The sequence below is a fragment of the Thunnus albacares genome, chromosome 13 (assembly GCF_914725855.1).
Source record: "Thunnus albacares chromosome 13, fThuAlb1.1, whole genome shotgun sequence".
Lineage (NCBI taxonomy): Eukaryota > Metazoa > Chordata > Actinopteri > Scombriformes > Scombridae > Thunnus > Thunnus albacares.
In genome coordinates, this window is record NC_058118.1 from 16,014,414 (window position 1) to 16,035,968 (window position 21,555).

Genomic DNA, 21,555 nt, shown 5'->3' on the forward strand with positions numbered 1-21,555 from the left:
TCACACCATGCGTAGTTTTGTTAAGTTTTATTAACAGTTGTTTGGTAACACAGCTGAAAGTAGGACAGGGCAACATGGTGGAAATCAATATCATGATATTGATGAAGAGATATTCTGATATCAATATATTTCACAATGTATGTTATACAGTATATATGTATGAAATATATATGAAAATAATTGATCTTCACAGCAATGACCTGCGTGTCAGTAGCTTATTTTGATCATCATAAGATAAATATGATGATCTCGTTTTACTCCAAAAGAAAAAAACTTGATTGGAAGAACAATTACAAGGCAAAGTTCAGTTGTAAGTGGAAAAAAACCCCCATAAATAACATACTGTATGATCATGTCATCGCAATAGAATTCCACTGAAAGTCAATAACAGATAATATTGATTTATATCCCAGTCTAATTGAAGGGTGGATTCATTTGAAACTTGTCTGTCCTGAGTGAGTTGAGCAGTTCGCACATTTTTCATGCTGTGGGAAATTGTTCAAGCTATTTTTGAGGAAGTCTGGAAAAAAAAACATTGTCACTTTCACGCTATGTGAAATAATTGATATTTGCATTGTTGTAGAAAGATTTACATTCTTGGCTATTTCTGGCCCTTTTCTTGCCATGAAAAAGATTATTATTCTGCAAGAAAATTACCTTGCATTCATACAATCATATCATACAACACTCTCAGCCATTGTTTAACATTTCCTGAGGGAGCTTAAATATAGTCAGTAGCTTTTCTCTTTTTTGTATCTACATATGATGTATAGCTTAAAGGTGCAGTGTGTAGAATTTGGTGGCATCTAGTGGAATGGACTTGGCAGCAGTATGTTTTGATTAGTGTATAAAAACCTGAAAATAAGAATCATTTTGTTTTTGTTACCTTAGAATGAGCCCTTTATATCTGCATAGGGAGCGAGTCCTCTTCCACAGAGGCCACCATGTTGCACTGCTGAGTTTCGTGGCCGCCGTAGGTTCTCCTACACGCTTGGAAGGGGGAAGGGTACGCAGTTGGTTGCAGTCTACAACCTCACTGCCACTAAATTCTACACACTGATCCTTTAACTCTTCAGTGTACTTCAGTGTAGCATAATAGACATGAATCTCATATGTAACACTGAAAAGGATTATCCTCTGAAGTACTGCGTTGTACTTTGATGTAGTTATCTCCAGTTTCAGAGAGCAGTTAAAGAGTCAGATGATACTGATGGTGAATGACTTTGTAAGACAGAATAACTGAATAACCTTTACATCCTCTCTGTCTCTGTCTGTCTGTCTGTCTGTCTGTCTGTCTGTCTCTCATTTTCTCCCCCTCAAGCTCTCAAACTGCCCCTGGGGAAGACCACAGTGATGCATTTAGTTGCCAGAGAGACTTTGCCTGAGCCAAATTCCCAAGGTAACCAGCTCTCCGTCTCCCCTCTTTCCTTTTCAGGGGGCCTTTCACATGCTGGACAACTTTAAACGTTCTGCTCCCAGCCATTATTTATCTCTACACATGGCTTCTGTTTTAGGAACAGCCACTGGTGCAAATAATTGGCTCCCTTAAGTGTATCCCCAAGATACAGCACAGTGTGTAGAATGTAAGAATAATATAAATCATATTATGTGACAGGTTTCCCTTTTTGTGACTCTAGTAGAAGGTTATTGTATGTTTACCTAACAAATAGTCAGCAGGTTCACTGTCCACTCAAAGCACTCTAGTTATTAGATATCTTCAGTAGGACTAAATTGCTGTATTTTCTGTGCAGAATAAGCCCAAGTTAAGGTAAAGTATAATAAATGATTGCCTGTGTTTACTCCAGAGGAAAATCTGTGCCTTGTGGGAGAAGAATTACAAGCCAAAGTTCAGTTATAAGTAAAGAAATGTTGGAAAAAAATACATGTTTTTCAAACGGTTGCTGTGGTCTGGAAAAACTTGCTCCTTTCACACTGCTCGCTCCACAACATTGTTAACACACCATAAATAGAGCCATGTTTTCCCTCTCTTGTCAGGTGTAAGCAAGTGACCTTGTTAGCCAGTGTCGCTTGCTGGTAGAATAGCTGGTTAAAACGGAAACACAGCTGTTAAAGGATAGGTTCACAGTTTTTCAAGTCTGACTTAAAACAGCAGTCAGGTGCCCAAATGAACGTTGAAACAGGTTTTTCTTGCTGTAGTCATTCCTCCTGTTCATGATGGCTGTTAGAAGATCACTTCATAAACACAATGTACATGATGGGGGACAAAACTCACAGCAAAAATGTATTTAAAAATGTATCTGAAGCTTATATGAGGCTTCAGCCGTCAGTCAAAATAGTCGCTTTAGTCAAATAAAGTAGATATCTTCCACAGTTACAATCTTTTTAGTAAAGAATACAAGTCTCGAGGGACAGTTTTACTGTTGAGCTGCGGAGGAAGTATAATAAGTGGTGGTCTTGGCTCACATTTAATGGAGCTGAGTTTAGTCTTTTCACAAGTAAAATATTTTTAAAAGATATCACACCATACAGTATATATTGAGCTGATTGACTCAGTGTTTGTGTTGACGATGATGTTTATGTGTGTGTGTATTTTCAGGTCAGAGGAACAGAGAGAAGACCGGGGAGAGTAACTGCTGTGTCATTCTGTAAATACACACCTACGCTGTCAGGCCCTCCATCCTTCTCATCTGTTCTCGCCCTCAACGTCCAGGACCTAATGAGCTTTGTCCCCTGTCCTGGAGCCTGTCCATAACGCGGATATGCATACAGACAAACACACACTCTCTTCTTTTTCTTATTTCTTTTCAATATTTTTTTTTTTCTTTCTTTCCCCCTTTTCACACGCATACACAAAAAGACAGCAGGCTCAGGCTGATCCAGGACACAAGAGTTGGGAGCAGGAAATTGATTAACAATAGAGTTGATTCCTTTTATTGTACTTGATTTGTTGTCATAACTGAAAAATTAGAGGAAGGAACTGGATTTGCATGTGTTTTTTTTCTTTCTTTCTTAATGCACACCTTTTTAAGCCTTCTGCCATACACACACAGATACACACACACACACACACATATATATATACAGTAGACACACACCTTGTTCAATCATCCTCAGCCGGTCTGTTAAAAGTCTAACCGGCTCCTCATTCTAGCTGGTTGTCATAGTAATGCAGTGCCCAGGTTTGTGTGTGTGGCCTTGTTTTCTCATACAGACCGCTGAGAATTTTAACCACTAACAATTCACCGATATACTATACCCACACATACATAGACATACATATACAAGCACACACTATGACACCCCGTCTACACATCCAGCCATATGTGCTTGTGTGATCTCCCTCAGTGCAGCAGACGAAGCTTAGACGTGCCTGACCAGAGAACTCAAACCAGGACACACACACACACACATATACCTGTGTCCTTTTTACTGCCCTGCTCTGCATGTGCCCTTTAAGTGCACAATAGAGAAATTATTCCTTTTTTTTTGTCTGCAGAGCGCTGTACAGTAGAGACCGAACACATCCTACTCTTTCAGTCATCACATCATTTAAGCCAAACAAAGCCTAACAAACAAACAAATAGACAAACAACCAGTGTTGGCAGTGTTGTTTTGGTTATTTGTTTGTCCATTGACATTTGTGACTGTGTTTTGACAGTCCATGCATATTGCTGACCGACCAGTGTTGTGATTAATAAAAACGTCAGTTTTCTTCCCTCCCTGACGCACCATCCCTCTCTCCACCTCTCTTGTTTCCGCCTCCCTGACAGGAGGAAGGGAAAAGCTTGTCGTGCTCCTTTTTTTAACAGTGTTGTGAAGGATCTCTCTGACAATTTTCTGTCCAAGCAGGGAAATTAACTCGGAATGGAAATGTTCCTTATTTGTCTTAATTCGCTTCTTACTCTCCTTAATTCTCTCTCTGCATTAATAAGTCCATTTTGCACAACTGAAGCATGTGCTCCTTCATCAGATTAATAAAAATGTATAAAAGTTTTATTGTTTTATTTTATATTTTTCCAAGGGAAGTAATGTTCCAAACTAAGGTAACGTGTAGAATATATTTAATATGAATCTTATATAGAACATGATGACTCTAGATCTTGTTGATATACAGTATATTGGTGTTTAGTCTATGATTGTGTATACGGTTAGCTTCTAGCCAGTTCACAGTCACTCGCTGACAATGTCTTGTGCTTAACAGCAGCAAAAACCTCCCTAATCATCGACAGACTGTATTTTTATTTTCTTTCTTCTGTGCTCTTTTATTATTTTTCTTTCATTTGTTTATAATTTAATGTAATCATTTTTATTTGTGGTTTTTTGCTTTAAGAATCGCTTTGTAACAGCACTAGGTCTTAAAAAAAAATATTGTTTATATTGATCAGGGTTCAAATCTGTACAGAAATAAACGTTTTCAAAACCAATTGTAAATAGCACTAATGCTCCTTCTCCCCTCCTCCAAAACTTCAAAATGAAATACATCTGTAAACTAAATAAAGGTTATTGAAGTGCACGGCCTCTTGTCATGTCTCATTGCTCTTAAATCATAAATCTTTGTTGTGACAGTCCACTTTTGACACGCAGCAATGAACTTTCAGCAGCAGCTATTCAGCATCATCCTGTCAACAACAAGAGTTTCAACAAACTGGGGAAGCTGATGGGTAATTTTTTACATGACTCGACAAATTTTCAGCTGCTTGGAAGTGGATTTTGAAGTATTTCTGCTGAAAATGACCACAGATCAAGATTATCTTAAAATTTACTCATACACAGAACACTTACAGCAAGAGTTATTGTACATTAATGCAGTGGAAGCATGAAATTGCAATATGAAGTTATAAATGAAGTGCATAGATCCCTTTCTTAACTAAAAGAAAACGTAAAAATATTCCATTATATGTACTTAAAGTATCAGAAGTAAAAGTTCTCACTGTGCAGAATGACTCTTTTTAGAGTGTTATATCATCACATACAATATATTACATTTTAATGGATTAATACTCTTCATGTGTTCAACATGAAAGCAGCATTTTAATGTTTCAGGTGCTTGAAGTGGAGCTCATTTTATTAGTGTTGTGTAGCGATAACTACCACAACTGTGTGATAAGATAATTTATGTTGTCTGTCTAAAAGGAATAGAGAACTAATATCTAACCTGTAGGTATAATGATGCACTATATTACATTAGATTATATGTTTTGTGTGTAAAATATTAATCTGTTTAGTAACTAGTAACTACAGCTGTCAAATAAATGTTGTGGAGTAAAATAAATAATATTTCCATCTGAAATGTAGTGGGGTAGAAGTAGAAGTAGCATGAAATAAAAATACTCAAATTCAATCACCTCAAACATACACACCACAGTAAATTTCCTGTGTGTAGGAATGTGTTTCTTGTGAAGTGACAGTCAACAGATTCAGTTCATAGTTAAAGTTTAAGCAAGTGAGACATGTTGTTGACAGTCAGCTTACATGTACAGAATCAGCAGCTATCAAAAACTTACCAAAGCTTGTCTCAAGAAGAAGAGACTGCTTACAAGACCTTCTACCAAACATTCAAGCTGTAAGTGATCACATAAAGTCTTAATGCAAGAAAGAATAAAATTAAATTGCATCCTCTTTCTGTGACAAACATGTGATGCTGTTAAGTCATTTGTCCGGTTTGCGCAACAGTCAGTAGGCTAAAGTGCAGTAGGAAGAGCGCTGTGGAACACAGAGTACAGTCCAGCCTGACATCCTGAGTTATGTGTTATGTCTCATGTAACTTGGCAAATGAAATGCTGAATGAACAAGAAACATCACATTATACTGTGGGTTCGGTTTTACATTAAAGAAATAAAAGATGAATCTTTGAGCATGAGGAGAGTATGATTTGCTAAATAAGTCATTTTATTAAAAGATGATGACTGTACTTCAGTGAACTTCTCTGTAGTTTTTTCCTCTTCTCCTCCCTGTTTTCATCCCTCCCTGCAGTCATGCTGTGTTTGTCCACACAGTGACTGTAATGTGGGCCAGATATTCAGCTTGAATACAACTATTCTTCTGTTACACACACACACACACACACACACACACACAGAGAGAGAGAGAGAGCGAGAGAGAGAGAGTCTGGATTGTAGTTACAGTAGTACCACTCAGGACGGCACATTCTGTTTGTGTAGTATTGCTGCTGCCCGGCCTCTGAACAATACACCAGTCTCTGAATACAGACAAATCACTGTTTCAGTTTTAAAGGTGGTGCGAGTCTGCATGAGTCAACAGTTTGCAGTATCATTTAAGTATATGTGACATTTACAAAAGTGACATTTAAGTATACGGCTACACTATCTGTAAACATTAATAAAACTGACATGATTTCATGTGATTTAACTCCAACTACAGGCTGCAGGACTGTGAGTAGGGGCATGTGTGGGGAACCCCTTTAATGGAGCAACACTTACATGTTCATTACTCGTGTTTGGATGGATTACATAGGCAAAAACCAATTATGGGTTACCATACACCAAACATTACATGAATTACTTTGCACAGTATGTGACCATGACAGTGAAGCCTGTAAGGTTTGAGGATGTTGCCATCTTCTGGCAAAACACCTGTATAGCAACATGGTGAATACCAGAGCCACACATAGCAGGGCCTTTGGATTACATCTTCCACCAGTTGGCATGTGTTATGTTCAGTGGATATGTCTTCTTTCATTTCTGTTATTGTGAAAGTAAATACCTTATTATCTATATTTAAAACTACAATGTCTTGTCACATCTGTTTTTTTTAGTTTGCCCTCCCGAAGAACTTTGTAAAGTTCATCACATTTATTACAGCTTTGGAGGAAATCAGTGATGCTTCTTAGGCTTGTTTTAAAGTTCTCCTGTATTGATATTTTATGTATTTTGTAAATGATCTCATTAAGCCTTGATCATATGTAAAAGAGAGGTTCTATAGGATATAGGATAGTAATCATTCCTGTCCATACTGACCATTAAAAAGATCCCCTACAATGATGGGGACAAAATCCACAGTCCTCCTTCTGAGTAACATGTATTTAAAAGCTTATCTAAACATAATATGAGACGTCAGTGGTCTGAGTAAGTCAAATAAAATGGATATTTTCTACAGTTACAGTCTTTTTTAGTTTCCTCTTTACGACTTGATGGACAGTGTTTTCCTATCCAGCTGCAGTGGAAAGATAGTGACAAAAAGAAGGAATTTGGCTCTAAAGCTTTGACTTGATTTGACTAATTTGGATGACTGAAGCTTCATATTAGCTTCAAAGGAAGAAGAAGGCTTGTGGATTTTGTCCCACATTAATTACATTATAAGTGCATTATGAAGGGATCTTCTAATGGCCAGTATGAACAGGAGGAATGATTACAGCAAGAAAAACATGTTCATTTGGGCACCTGACTGTTGTTTTAGGACAGACTTGAAAAATTGTGAACCTTTCCTTTAATCTATCTACAGTATGTTTTTGCAGTCTATTTGATTGTAGATTGCTCAGTTTGTCATATTCAAGAGTTTATAAAATGGAGTTTTGTATAATCTCCTTAATTGCAGCCAAGGACAGAACACGTCGTCAGTCAAATTACTGCACTCCAAGTGTGTTTGTTTTTCACTGTCTTTTACTTTGTTCCCTTAGAAGTATTCAAAAACCTTGAAATCAACCTCTAGAAAAGTCATCTTAATGTTTTCTTATTTTTTTTAAGTTTAAAGAATAATAAACGATGGGCTATGTCTACGCTGTGCCAAATTCCATATATGTCTGTTGAATGAACTGAATAATCAGAATGTGAATGAATATTTCATTTATTGTTTATTTTTCCAGAGACAGTGCACAATTAAAAGTAACTGCACCAGAGTTAACTAGCAGCTAATTTACATCTGTTGTCCCTGAGCAGGTAGACACAACTCCTCCTCTTCTCTTCTTCTCCTATTTTAACAAGGTAGAAAGTATGTAAAAACTTTATTAACACATATTTCCTGTGATAATAATGCTGATTAGACTGTAGATTACTGAGATGTATGGTGTTAGAGCCATTTTTTGTGTTAGTTGCAAATGATATTTTCACAATTTACCAATTTATTGAAATAATGTAAAAAGGGACATTTTGACTTATGAAGTGATGTCAACTTAATATTTTGAGCAGTTATTTTTTGAATTTATTAAGGTTATTCAGATGATGATGATCAGCAATGATATGGAGGAAGAGCTGGGACTGAGTCTTGTCTTCTTCAGCAAACATGTAGGAAACGTGTGTAGAGCAGGGCATCAGTACAGTCTTTGACCTCACGTTAGACTCAGAAATGTTTTTCATTTTGTTTGTTTAAAGTGAGAATAAATCAGCTGAATAAAGGCAGAAGTGGTGGCTACAGTTTTATGGTTTGGACTATTTTACATGTGACTCAAGAAGCAGAGCCCCCATGTGGTGGCGCAGTTTAAAAGAAGTTTAAAAAAACAGGCCCCGACATCAGGATTTGAGCCTTTAGGTCCTCTCATAAACCCAGCTTTCCTGATGTTCTGTTATCATAACATCCATTATATTTCCTTAACTTAAATTCAATCACTATTCAAGGGTGCAAAGTCAAACAGATAAAACTTTGTGTTTAAATGCTTGGAGGCTTTGTTTTAATAGCAGAAAAACAATATCCCCATACAATAAGGCACACTTACAGTATAAATAATTTTCTGTCCCCTTTCTCCCTGAATAACAATCTTTGCCTTTTGCTTTTGTTTCTGTCATGTGGTAATTATAAATCTAACTTCTGTTGTTTGGTTTGGACGGGCTGTGTGTATGCAGTTTCTCTGTGTGTTTTAATTGACAAGAGGACGAAAATATGATCTGTTTCTTACAGTATGTCCCACCACCACAAATTATGACTCAGGCAATGTGATGCTTCAAACTATGTCTATGTTACCTGTGATTATGAGCCCTATGAACTCCACCTTCAGCTACTGTATTGCATTTCTTAATAGTTCAGTCTGCAATTATATATATAACTATAGATTTATAGAGAAATCTGTTTTTGTTTTGGCTTTTTTTTTTTTTTTTACATTTTAAACACAGAAACTGGACACTAAATAGAGAATACATTTCTACTGGTACACATACAGACTTAGTGTAAATAATCTGTGTAATCAATCAGTCTAGAAATCTAACTTCTTTCCATGTATATAGATTCTTTAATTATTATGCAAATGTGTATTATCTCGTTCATCAAAACAACAAGACAAGGTCCCGGATCCCTTGTCAGTGTGGCTTGGTGACGGTGACAATTTGGCCATGTTTGGTAGGCGTAATGTTTCTCCGTCTCTGGACCCAGCGTCTAAAGATCTGCTTGATCTCCTTGGTTCTCAGACAGTAAATGAACGGGTTGATAAGTGGAGGGAAAAGACTGTAGAAGAGGGTGGTGGCTATACGCTTGTCAGGCGTCATGGTCAGGTTAGGAAAGAAAGGGGTCGAGTAAACAAAGAAACGTGGTACGTAGTAGATAGAAATGATACATCCCTGGGTGGCACAAGTAGAGAAGGTCTTCATTCTGCCCTGAGGAGAAGAGTGTTTTAAGATTAAACGTTATGAATTATGTACAATAAAAAGACAAAAATATGTGTCAATTGTAAAAAAAGAAATAGTTGCTGAGAAAAAGACAAAATGCTGATAATCTTGACAGATGTATGTGATTTTAGGGATTGAAGGATGGAGCATGACAATGTATGTAAAAAAAAACAAAACACTGTTAACTTAGGATAAAAAGAGGAGAGCCTCACCTGTCCACTGGCCATGCTCAGTACTGAGATGATGATGCAAATGTAAGAGAGGAAGATGAAGGCTAAAGGAACATAAAGGATAAACATTGCTGCTGCAAAGGCGGCGCTGAATTGCTGGCTGGGGTCCCCACACACTAGAGGTGTGAGAGACATGGTGTCACAGAAGGCATGAAGGATTTGGTTGGGCCCACAAAACGGCATCATGGTAAAGTTGACGGTGCTAATGCCAGGGAAGATGTGCGCCACTACCCAGCAGAAGAGCGTCAGGCCTGCCATGGTTTGGTTTGTCATCACTGTTGGGTATCTGAGGGGAAAGGAAGACGGACAGAGAAGGAGAGTGAGGAGGACAGAAAAAAATAAAATGTTCTGTTTTCAAAAAACAGACGTGAGACTGATGAAAATTGCTGTAAAACTTTTTTTTTTTACCTGAGAGGAAAACAAATAGCCAGATATCGATCCAGGGCCATGGTTAATAAAATAAGGGAGTTCAAGGAGCCAAAATAGTGGACCATGTGCTCTTGGAACAGGCAAGTGTGAAAGCCAAGACTCCCATCATTCCACCAGTAACGAGCAATTATTTTGGGTAAGGTGACTGTGGTAAAGCCTAGAGGAAAAAGAGGGAAAGTGAAAAGAAACATGAGAAAAGGCAGGACAAAGCAAATCATATGTGACATGTCTGATTTTTCCCTATTTCATGATGGAAGTAAATCACATACATTGATGGCAGACAGATGAATAGCGTACAGTAAACATTATCAAGCCTGTGTTGCCACAAGATCAGCCTGTTATATTTTTTTAAATCAATATTTGGTTCATCCTGGCCTGCCTCTTTCTGCTTCTTTTTTTGGACTGCAGTTCAAATATTGATTTTTTGATTGTTTCTCTCACATGTCCTGGTAAAGTCTAGACACTGATGTACATCAGAAGGTCAACAGGGCACCCGTTGTTGCTGGGTGCCTCCATTGTTTACTCTACTATGCTCAAGGTCAACAGTAATACTGTGATTTGAACAGTCACAGAGACCATCAATATTTGTTTAAGTGTTTCAAATGAAAAACCATTGCCGTGTGACTATTTTTAAGAGCAATCTTTTTTTTTTTAATGAATGCAGAGTAAAAACTAATAGACCTGATCTTGAAAGTAGAAGATGAGTGACAGGCAAAACAATATTTACCAATGTCTGAGAGAGCCAGGCTGACCATGATGATGTACATGGGCTTCTGGAGACTGCGCTTCAAAGCAAACACCACCACCAGCAGAAGATTGCCCACCACTGTGGTCACATAGAGGAAGAAGAAGAACCACGCCACTAGGTCAAAAAACTCTGGCTGGAGACTCGGGAAGCCCACAATGACAAACTCTGACACACGTGTGTAATTCTCATCCACCTGAAACATACTGAAGGCAGAGTCAGGCAGACAATCCAACCAGCACAGTGCAGCATGTCACTGAGAGGAATCTGAGGTTGAGATGCATGCCGGTGCTTACCTCATTGGACGGCCTTGACGGTGCGACAAACACACATCAGCAGCATCTCAGTTTTATAAAGATTTTGCGACAGGCGGGAAGTGTTGATAAAACTTTGTCCCAGTAGAGGCAGAACAAGTGACGCACTCTTTGGTAACCTTTCCATAACAATGATATCATAAGTCACAATCTCAATAGATAACCCATAACCCTCAACACTAACCCATGTAACGTTATTATGGTGTGATGTAGGAAAAAATAATTAAAAAATGAAAACATTTTATGTCTGTGTTTCCTTTGATGTGGTGACATAAGAGATGGAAATTGCTTTCATTTGTAAAGTACAGCAGACGGTATATGGAAGGAATTAGATAGATCTTAAACAGAAAAACTGGACATGTGGTCCAAACACATTCTAGTAGGGCTGCAATAACGATGATTTTTATCATAGAATGATTTGCTGATTACTTTTTTGATAAATTGATGTGTGAAAATAGTGAAAAATCATCAGTTGACATATTTAAATTGCTTGCTTTGTCCAAAAGCTCTTCAGTTTACTTTCACAGAAGATCAAGAAAACTTAATATAAAAAATATTCAAAATACAAATATTCAATTTGAGGGGCTGAAACCAATGAAGTTTTGCCATTTTACTTAAAAATGACATAAACAATTATCAAATTTGTTGACGATAAATTCTGTCGATTGACCAATTGATTATTTTTCAGACTAATAAATTGATAAATAAATTGACTAATTGTTTCAGCTTTTTACTGTACAAATACACATTTCATTTCATTTCCTTTATTTAACAGGGTAAAGCATTGAGAACATACTGACCCAGCCAAGATGGTATAATAAATCATTACAACACAAATACAAACAGCCACACAAGAGGATTTCAGAATAACAATTAACAGTATGTAATATCTAATTACAGAGTGTCGAAACAACAGGAATATATTAACTGTGGTGAAAATATCCATAGAAGCAGATGATAAAAGTTATTGTTGTGTATTGTTCAGTATATTAATGCAGGATAGACGTAATGGGTTCAATATAAAATACAGTATAGTATAGACATGCATAGGTATACTGAAAGAATATGTGCACACTCAGGTGATGTCTGACGACATTTATGTTTGAGGGAGCCTGATATTTAGAGGAGGGTTGCATTATGGTTTGTGTAGCCTTAATGTTGCTGGGCTGACACCTTAACTACTTCTCTTACATGCGTTTTTGTTTGTTTGTTTTTGCTGGAAAATGATATGTGTTTTCCTTTAGAGAGAGCGCTGTGAATTCACAAGTGGAATTCCCCTAAACCTAAAAGTTATTCAACCAAAACTCACCAATTAAAAAAAGAAAGAAGATCAACACCAACATACAGCAAAACTGAATCTGTCTAACACAAACAAGAAATAATCCAGGCAGCAGTCACCTAACACAAATATAACACAGTAAAAAGACAAACAAACAAAAATAAATAAACAAATAAATACATAAAACAAACACGCACCAACATAAATAAAACTGAAATAGGTTGGTTACATAATATATGTATATACTGCCATCTGTTCACATCATTTTAAGGCATTTTTACACTGTGGTTTTCTTGGAGATTTAATACAAAGCCTGAAATCATTTTCAAAGGCTGAACAGCTTGCGGGGTAACCTTCAAATATCTACATTTATGTAAACAGAAATTAGCTATTATCACAACGTTGTTACATAAATATTCCAATTCTTGGTTTTGCATGATAAAAAACATATTTAAAATCAGGAATTACATTTTTTGTGCCAACCATTTATACCATTTATATAATCTTTCCCAGAAGATATGTGTGTATAAATATGTGTTCTTAAGATTCAGTGTCTTTGTCACAAAATGCACATTCATTACATTTCAGATTAAACCTAATTCTTTAAAATCATTACATGGGTATATATCATAAACAACTTCAAATTGAACTTCTTTAATTTTTAGGACTAAGGGGAACGAGAGATCCAATGTTGCTTCTTGTAAAATCTTGTAATGACAGTTTCTGTTTCATTTTGCTGCAGATTTTGTTTCTTTTTTCAGCACCAATTAACAATCCGTTTAACACCGGATGCATTCACAGTGGAGGCTGACCTGCAATATACTGCAAGAAGAAATAGCAAGTGGGCTTGAATCCAGCATGAAGCCAATTAAGGAAAATTAAACTAAGATTAAATTAAAAGTAATGTTGTGTGTGACCAAAGTGGAAGCTCTCAGATGACCATATTGGAGAAGGGAAATAAAACACTGCTGGAAGAAATAACAACGTTGAAACGCAAATCAGAAGCCCTTGAGCATCACAGCAGATAGTTCTGTTTGAGGATACTTGGGCTAGCAGAGGAAATGGGCAAAGGCAGAGGGACATCTTTTTTACTTTTTTTACTTAATGTTTTTTTACTTAAGGTGACCTTTTCTGTTCGGGCCCTTCAGGTTTGGAACAACCTGCCAGAGGAGATCAGATCTTAAATCACTTCTAAAAAACTCACTATTTTAGACTTGCTTTTTAATAGATTTTACTATTTGTCTTATTATCTTTTGATGTATTATATATATATATATATATATATATATATATATATATATTATAATATTGTATTAATTGTTTTGTTTTTTTCATTTTATGTAAAGCACTTTGTAAATTGTTTTGAAAAGTGTTATAATAATAATAATAATAATAATAATAATAATAATAATAATAATAATAATAATAATAATAATAATAATAATAATAATATTCTCATAATCTTTTGTAAATGAGATGTTAAATGCTTCTTGGACCAGAGGAACTGAACCACCATCTCTTGTTGCAGCAGCGGTGCATGCTTGTAAGACTGAACCTCTCGGAGGCCAGACAGCACATTATTTGTCTCATAACTGTAAAGAAAGAGAATCCCAGAGGGGCTGAAATATGAAGGACACAAAATCAGCATTTTTCTGACCTTCCAACAGAACAATGGAAAATGCAAGAATCATTTGATGAGCTAAGCAGTCTTGTGCATAACAGACCTCTGCTATGGTGTGAGAAAGGCCCCCTCTAGCTGTGACTTTCTCTCCAGGATTTTCTCTCCTACTGTCTCTACCCCATCCGAACTCTACCTCATGTTATACAGGCCTTTGGACCTATCAGATGAAGGAGAAGGGAAACTTAAATGGTAGGGTAGTATTTCTTACACAACTTATGAAACAGGTAGAAGACCCCAACAGCCTAAACACTGCACTGTTTAAAAGCTTCTTTTTTTGTGTGAAAATAGAAAAACATGATTTCACTGCTTTTTCTCCATCCAGACCACATTAGAGTCTAGATCCTTCATTATTTTGTCTTGATTGATTTAGTGTACTTTCATTTAAATGTCACTAAAGCTGAAATGATTAGTCAATTAAACAATCAATTGATCAACAGAAAAATAATCAACAACTATTTTGATAATAAATTAATCATTGTTTTCAAGCAAAATTGCCAGTTATTCATTAGTTCCAGATTCTCAGTTGTGACGATGCATTCGTCTTGTTTATCTGATGTGAGATTAAATTAAATATCTTTGGTCTGTTAGTTGGACAGAACAAGAAATTTGATGACATCACCTTGAGCTCTGGGAACTTGCAATGGGCAGTTTTCTTTTTTAAATTTTATGGACCAAACAATTAATCAAGAAAAATAATCAGCAGATTAATTGATAATGAAAATAACTGCTTGTTGCACCTGTAATTGTGATAATATTTTTAAGTGAAATATGGTATGTCTGTTGTTTGTTCGACTTGACAAATGGCAAGCCGAAATGTCTGCAGTGAACACACAGGTGTAACTAATTACATTAATTAAGATCCTGTTCCACTAAAGTGCTTCTAAGCCATACTGGTGAACCAAAACACACAATAGCAGGACCTGGAACAGAACAGGGTTATCAGTCATGTTATTAATTACAAATTGAGTTAGACTGATAAATTTGCCAGGCCAGTACGGTCTCTGTACAAATCAGTGTATAATGTTGGCTGCTAGGTAACAAGAAGTTGCAGTAAAGAAATGCCAAACTGGGTTTGAGGTAATTTAGAAACAGTGTCACCATTACATAGTCTGTCCACCAGAGAGCACTGACATGTTGAACTTTCAACTGTAAAATGTAGTATGTGTCTTGGTCACAATTTTTCTTTTTTTTTTTTTTAATTTTAAAAAACAAAAACAAAACAAATCTAAGAGATCCAAATCTATATTGATTGTTCATGTCATTTTTTTACTCACAAATATCAGCACCAGCCTCAAAAATCCAGTATCAGTTCAAAATATTACAATGACTCATGATGTTTACTTTGATATTTTCATTGTATCATTCTCAGATGTTTATTTCATTATGTAGATTTTTTTTTTTTCTATAGTGGTTGGAAATCATTCTTTGGAACTGCCTTTATGATCCACATTAATAACTGTTTGCTTGTATAATCTGTATATAGTTCTGTGAATATATTGTATATATGTATATATATGTGTATAATTTTGTGTTTGGTTGTTAAACTTATGGGATTTAATGTTGGGAAGGGGCCATGTGAGATGTTCTGTGAGGCAAATCTGAGGACGCCTCTGAGTACAGGTGGCCACTTGGTACACTTGTTGGTAATAAATTGACTGACACTCATTGTTGGTGAACCAACCAATGAAATTGGAGGAAATGTCTATGCATTTTCCATTGTATTGGACAATCTGAGTCGTATAGAGAATTAACACCCAATTCTGCAGCTCTACAGAGCTTTCTAGCATCTCTTGTCCGATTGTTTTGGTTTTATCAGCTGATTAAGGTGGTTTTCTGTAGCAATTGTTTCCAGCAAAAAAGCTCTGATAAATGGCCACCTGCTCCCATGTGTATTTACTGTATAAGGTACGTGAGTAAGGCAAGTATTCACAGTATGAAATTTCATTTAATAAGGTTAAGGGAATTCTGTCGCAGTGTCTTTACTGGAGAAGAAATAAGGTGTAATTCAGTAGTGACATGATGGGGAAGCCAAAAAGACAGGTGGTTACCGTCTCCATGGTTACCGTAGTAACGAAAATCTTTATGACCGTTGGGCAGGAGATCAATTAGCTAAACGAGCAAACGGTATATGAAACTTTATAACTTTATACATAGCGGAGGAATGCCTGTTATCAGCAACTCTAGAGAGCAGAGGCACAAAGGTGAGAAAATGCCAGTGTTTGGGGAAATATAACGAGGCTAAATTTCGCTAGCTTTGTCAATCACCAGAGAGCTCTTAACCAGGTGTTTGGTGATTGAGCTACCCATGATAGTCACCGGCACGTTAAAAATACCCTGCAGTGTGCTATTTCTTTCAACTGGCACGATAAACCCAACCAGGGAATAAATGCCTCAGGAAGTGCTGGTCCTCCTGTTCTGCTGCTGCTGGGTGTCCCTATTAAATCCCTGGTCCAAGTAACCTTATGTTGTAGGGGATGTTTTATGACGCTGCTGGTTTGTTTTGCTAAGTTTGTGAGAGAAGAAGGGTCCTCCTAGTGACACTGGCAGGTATTGGCACCTCAGTGGCAGCCTGTGGCACCACAGTGACAACCTGTGATACCACAGTGGTGGCCTGTGGCACCTCAGTGACAACTTGTGGCACCTCAGTGGCAGCATATGGCACCTCAGCCTGGCCACTGAGGTGTCACAGGCTGCCTCTGAGGTGCCACAGGCTGCCATTACCACACTGCAGAACACTAGTCTGAAAACGCAACAAACTTCAGCAAGGCAGTGATCCTCCTAGTGGTACTGGCAGCTTGTGACACCTCAGAGGCAGCCTGTGGCACCTCAGTGGCCAGGCTGAGGTGCCACATGCTGCCACTGAGGTGCCACAAGTTGTCACTGAGGTGCCACAGGCCACCGCTGTGGTATCACAGGTTGTCACTGTGGTGCCACAGGCTGCCACTGAGGTGCCACAGGCTACCACTGTGGTGCCAATACCTGCCAGTGTCACTAGGAAGACCCTTCCTCCCCTCAGCCTGGCTACTTAGGGGCCTGAGGCGACGGGGACGACCGTGTTAGCAAGTGCCTCCTCCTACTTTGCATGCATTTACCTTAATTGTACCCTTGACTTATTCTATGGGTTTATGCTTGTTTTATGTATTTGTAGTGTTAATGTTTTTTTAGTGTGCTGAATTAGGAGACCATTTGCTCAACAGAGCCCCCCTCCTATCCACTCATGTAGTTTAGCCACATTCCTGGTCTGGTGGAAATTTATTAATCAGTTTATCTGCATTCATTACAGTAATATTTTTCATGTCGACATTGAAAGTAACTATTCTGTATAATGAGAGAAGAGAGCCACGTGTTTTCTGTAGAAACTATTTTCAGCAAAAAAGCTTGTAAATGGCATGCTACCTGCTCAGCAACAAACAACAGACAGTCAAAATTATCAAGTGGCTGGTGAATATGTGGAGAATCTAGAAAACTTAAGACAAGATGTCTCTTTCCAAGAGTTGGTGAGACCAAACCAGACCTAAGGGAGATGCTAATGTTGCTCTGTGTCTGCTGGATGTGAAAGTCAACAACTTTTTGCTTGCACTTCAGCACTAACACTTTATACAGTAAGCTAGTGATATACTGAACTGTGACTGTGTATCTGTCAGCAGTTGGAGAAAAAATTTACTACATCTTGAACAGGTGAATTTAACAGCAGGGTATTGACTTACCGTAAACTGAATGCCCACGCTTTACTATAAATTTAGAGTCAGACCAACATGCTGAAGTAACTAAAGGTCAAGCTGTGTTGTCAAACATTCAGTCAGGGTGAGCTGAGACCTCCAACATCTCAGTATTGCGTGGTGCTCAGTCATCATAAAACACAAACAGGGAATTTCATCTTGAAAAACTGCAACTCTGGATAATATTCACTTAAACGGACTCACTGATGCATCACATTGTCTATTGCTTAACTTGAATGGATTTTGTTCCACATTTCTTACAGGGGGCGGCTCAGCTTGGCAAAAGTCTGCAGGGCGAGAATGGGAAACTGGAACGATCACTGTGACCGAGGGCCCTCCTGAAGCAAATATCAGCAGTGAGTGTAAAGTCAAAATAGGCTTCAGTCATTTCAAACCTATACTCTAAGCTTTGTGACAATTTAGAGGAAAAATCTGCTACATCTCATTCAAAGTAGAATTGCACAAAGAAATGCTACCTTTCTTTTGTTTAAATTAAACTTTAATGTAATTGGAAAGGACAAAACCCATCAGGGGGTTCCATGTTTTCAATCAGTGTGAGCACCCATTGTGACTGGTCGATCGATCTGCACAGTGTGAGTGTAGAAACGGACTGTATTGGCTGTGCAGAAAGGCTGATTAAAATGTGAAATGTGAGTTAACGCAATGTTAAGATTCATTAAGATTCATAAAAACTTAAACTCCACCATTTTACATAAATACCACCAGCTTCAGGTACACGATTAGAGAAGGTCAAAAAATAAAATACTATTAAACAAACAGATACTGTCCTTAAATGAGTCGCACCAGACTGTGATATAAAGGAATTAACCATGCAGGTGATTTTAGAAATTCAAAATGAAATCTTGTGTCGCTTGAGGGCTTGATCTATGCTGCATTATGCATGCATGTTTCAACAAGGGTGCTCATCAGGGTGTTTTTTGCCAACAGAACCCATAATCCATTTAGTTTTTTCTTCTTTTCTCATTGTTTAACACTCTGTGTGATAACAGGTACGTATGACATCATTGGTCTCTCCTAAGCAATATTTTAGCTCATTCATGTAGTTATTGACCTACTGCCATTCCACTACATCTGTGGGGAAAAACTTAAATTCCAGTTTTTGAAAAGCTTTTCTTTTTTTTTAATGATTTATTAAGGAGTGTTTGTGTAAATAAACACTTTTGTGCAAGCCTGCATCAAAATACCAACTTTCTTCTTACAGTTAAATTTCTTTTTAGATGTTAATTGAGATCCTTTGCAACACAAGGGCCCCGCACCAAGAAGTCAGGTGGAAAGTCCTGTATATCTATTGTTAGACTTACAAAAACAAAAGTATATTTGAACAATAATAAGCTGCACCATCTGTGTGATAAATATTTGTGTCTTTGTGTGTATCTGTATGGGATGAGGGAGCCTTAAACCTCTCAGGATCAATTAGTCAGTTTGGTCATAACAGGTTTAAGGAAGACTGTTATCCTGTGGGAAGCAGCCTCGGGTCTCTCCTGAGCGCAAATGAGAAGGTACAGTGGCAATGTGGTGGGATTCCCCTGGGTCAGCCTGCAAGAGAGTTGACAGACCTGTTTGTAATGGAGGAAAAGTAAGATCAAGTTAACTCTACAATCTGTGATGGTCAATTTAGTTTACTTGTGAAGGTGTTCATGCAACCTAGGTCAAAAGATGGGGATTATAATGTAACCCAATACCACTACCACATCTACTGCTATTACTACTACTACTAGTACTATTACACTACTACTACTTCTACTACCGGAACTACTACTGCTTCCTCTACTGCTGCTATAACTTCTACTACAACTATATTACTGTGACTATATGACTACAACCTCTACTACTAGTATTATTACTACTACTGTGACTGCAAGTAATAGTAATACTATTTCTATAATTTGATTACCCAAACTATTACTGCAACTACAAGGAACAATAGTACTGTTACAACTTAAATTACTAATAGATGTATTACTACTCCTCCTATGTATACTGCATCTACAGCTAGTAATACTACTTACACTGTGTCTATTACAAAAAGTAATGCTAATGTATGTTGTACACAAGAGCGAAAATTAGTTGATTAAGTGGGCGGTTGGCAGAAAAGTAATTTGCAGCAATTTTGATAACTAAATAACTGTTTTGAGTAAATTATAAAATAAAAATGTCCTACATTTGTAGGTACCAGCTTGAAGAGTGTTGATTTACAAATCCTTTATCTCATATTATCTCATATAAATATAAAGGCAGTCAATGTCCTTGTTTTCTGACATCTTGTAGAAAAAACAATCAATTGATTTCTTGCAAAAAATAACACATTTATAATGAGAATAATTATTAGTTGCAGCCCTACTGGACATAGCAGGAACACCAGGTTGCAGTGGTTCTCTTTGAGATTATATACATAATATAAAACATAAAAAGGTCATCATAATGTTAAGTCAAATGGAAAGGTGGTTGATTCTCTCAAGAGGCCAATTTGTGAGCTTTTTTTTGCGGAATGTAGGATAGCATTGATCCTTGCAGGCCTGAGTCAGTGGATGCATGATCTATCATTTTGTCCTCTTTGTTATTTATTTTCAGAGGAAATCTCTCTTTGGGAGAATCTAAACACCTGTAATATACCCAGAGAGCTAATTTCATTAATTTGGTGACACTACCTTAATGACAGATCCCTGCAGATAATACTGCATTAGTGTGAGTTTAGAGGTCTCATGTCCCTGCAGAATTAATAGTCTCTAGAGTAGGCGCTGATATTTTTTAAGCAGAGCTCACAGAGACAAATGAAATTAATATGAATTGTGAATGTATGTATCACAGGAATTTGGAACGCGCTCTCTCCAAGGCAGAAGTTAAGCTGCGGTCACACCACAAAGTGACATTCACTTGTCCATGTGAAAAAGGTGTGAAAAAGGTGAACTGCTGTAGCTGGAGAGCTAACTGCTAGGCAGTCACAGTACCTTGCTCTCTCTCTTGTCGTGTTAATTTCTCCCTAGCATTCTGTTTACCGGTGCATAGGACTTTGTTCAATAAAAGGTTATTGAAGAGGGACAGTAAAGCTGTCTGCATTAATGGGCTCCAAGGTCAGCACTGTCAAGACAGTTTGCTTTTAGTCAATGGTGCAAATTCATGAGTCAAAGTTTACCAAAATTCTACTCAACACGACAAGCCCACAAGGACTTTTTTCCCCTCTGCCAGCAAATCAAGCTTCTTTCTTTTTAGGTGTGTGTGTGTGTGTTGGACCAGGCTGATGGACGCTTTTACTTTTCTTGTCTGAAGTCTTTGTCATGTACAGTAAAAAGCTGATTAGAAACCCAGTTAACCGTATACATGGCAAAGGAAGCTGCTTTCATCGGGACAAATCTAGCTGGGGAGACCAGGTTTCTCTAATCCCCTACCCCAATTATAGTAACCAAGTTTGCTGTTCATGACATTTGAGAAATCTGCTTAAATGTATGCAGAATACAGAGAGTACCTGGTTACTTGTGTGTGTAAAAACATTGAATGTGAGCTTTCTGCTAAAATGTCTTGCTTGCTAGTTTCATATTGAAAAAATCAAAGTCATGGAAAGTTTTTGACTTTATGAGGTGATGTAATTCTTTCTGTCTTCTAACATAACCCCCTCTTTCTACCGACT

At 37.3% G+C, this 21,555-nt stretch overlaps 2 protein-coding genes across 2 annotated transcripts in view; one reads left to right on the forward strand and one right to left on the reverse strand.

Annotated features, from left to right (window-relative positions):
* The window catches only part of ubl3a (ubiquitin-like 3a), a 40,099-nt gene extending 35,625 nt beyond the window's left edge, over positions 1-4,474 (forward strand). Inside the window, exons 4-5 of the mRNA XM_044370115.1 lie at positions 1,322-1,399; positions 2,558-4,474. Coding sequence (XP_044226050.1) covers positions 1,322-1,399; positions 2,558-2,610 — 131 coding nt within the window. The 3' untranslated portion in view covers positions 2,611-4,474. The remainder of the gene's footprint in view (positions 1-1,321; positions 1,400-2,557) is intronic.
* Positions 4,475-9,199: 4,725 nt separating this feature from the next.
* On the reverse strand, positions 9,200-11,121 carry or30bu1 (odorant receptor, family 30, subfamily BU, member 1). Its single transcript, XM_044371065.1, has 4 exons — positions 10,899-11,121; positions 10,151-10,328; positions 9,725-10,028; positions 9,200-9,500 (listed from the first exon to the last, which is right to left on the reverse strand). The coding sequence occupies exons 1-4, from the start codon at positions 11,119-11,121 to the stop codon at positions 9,207-9,209; spliced, it is 999 nt and encodes a 332-aa protein (XP_044227000.1). The 3' UTR covers positions 9,200-9,206.
* Between the last annotated feature and the right edge of the window lie 10,434 nt (positions 11,122-21,555).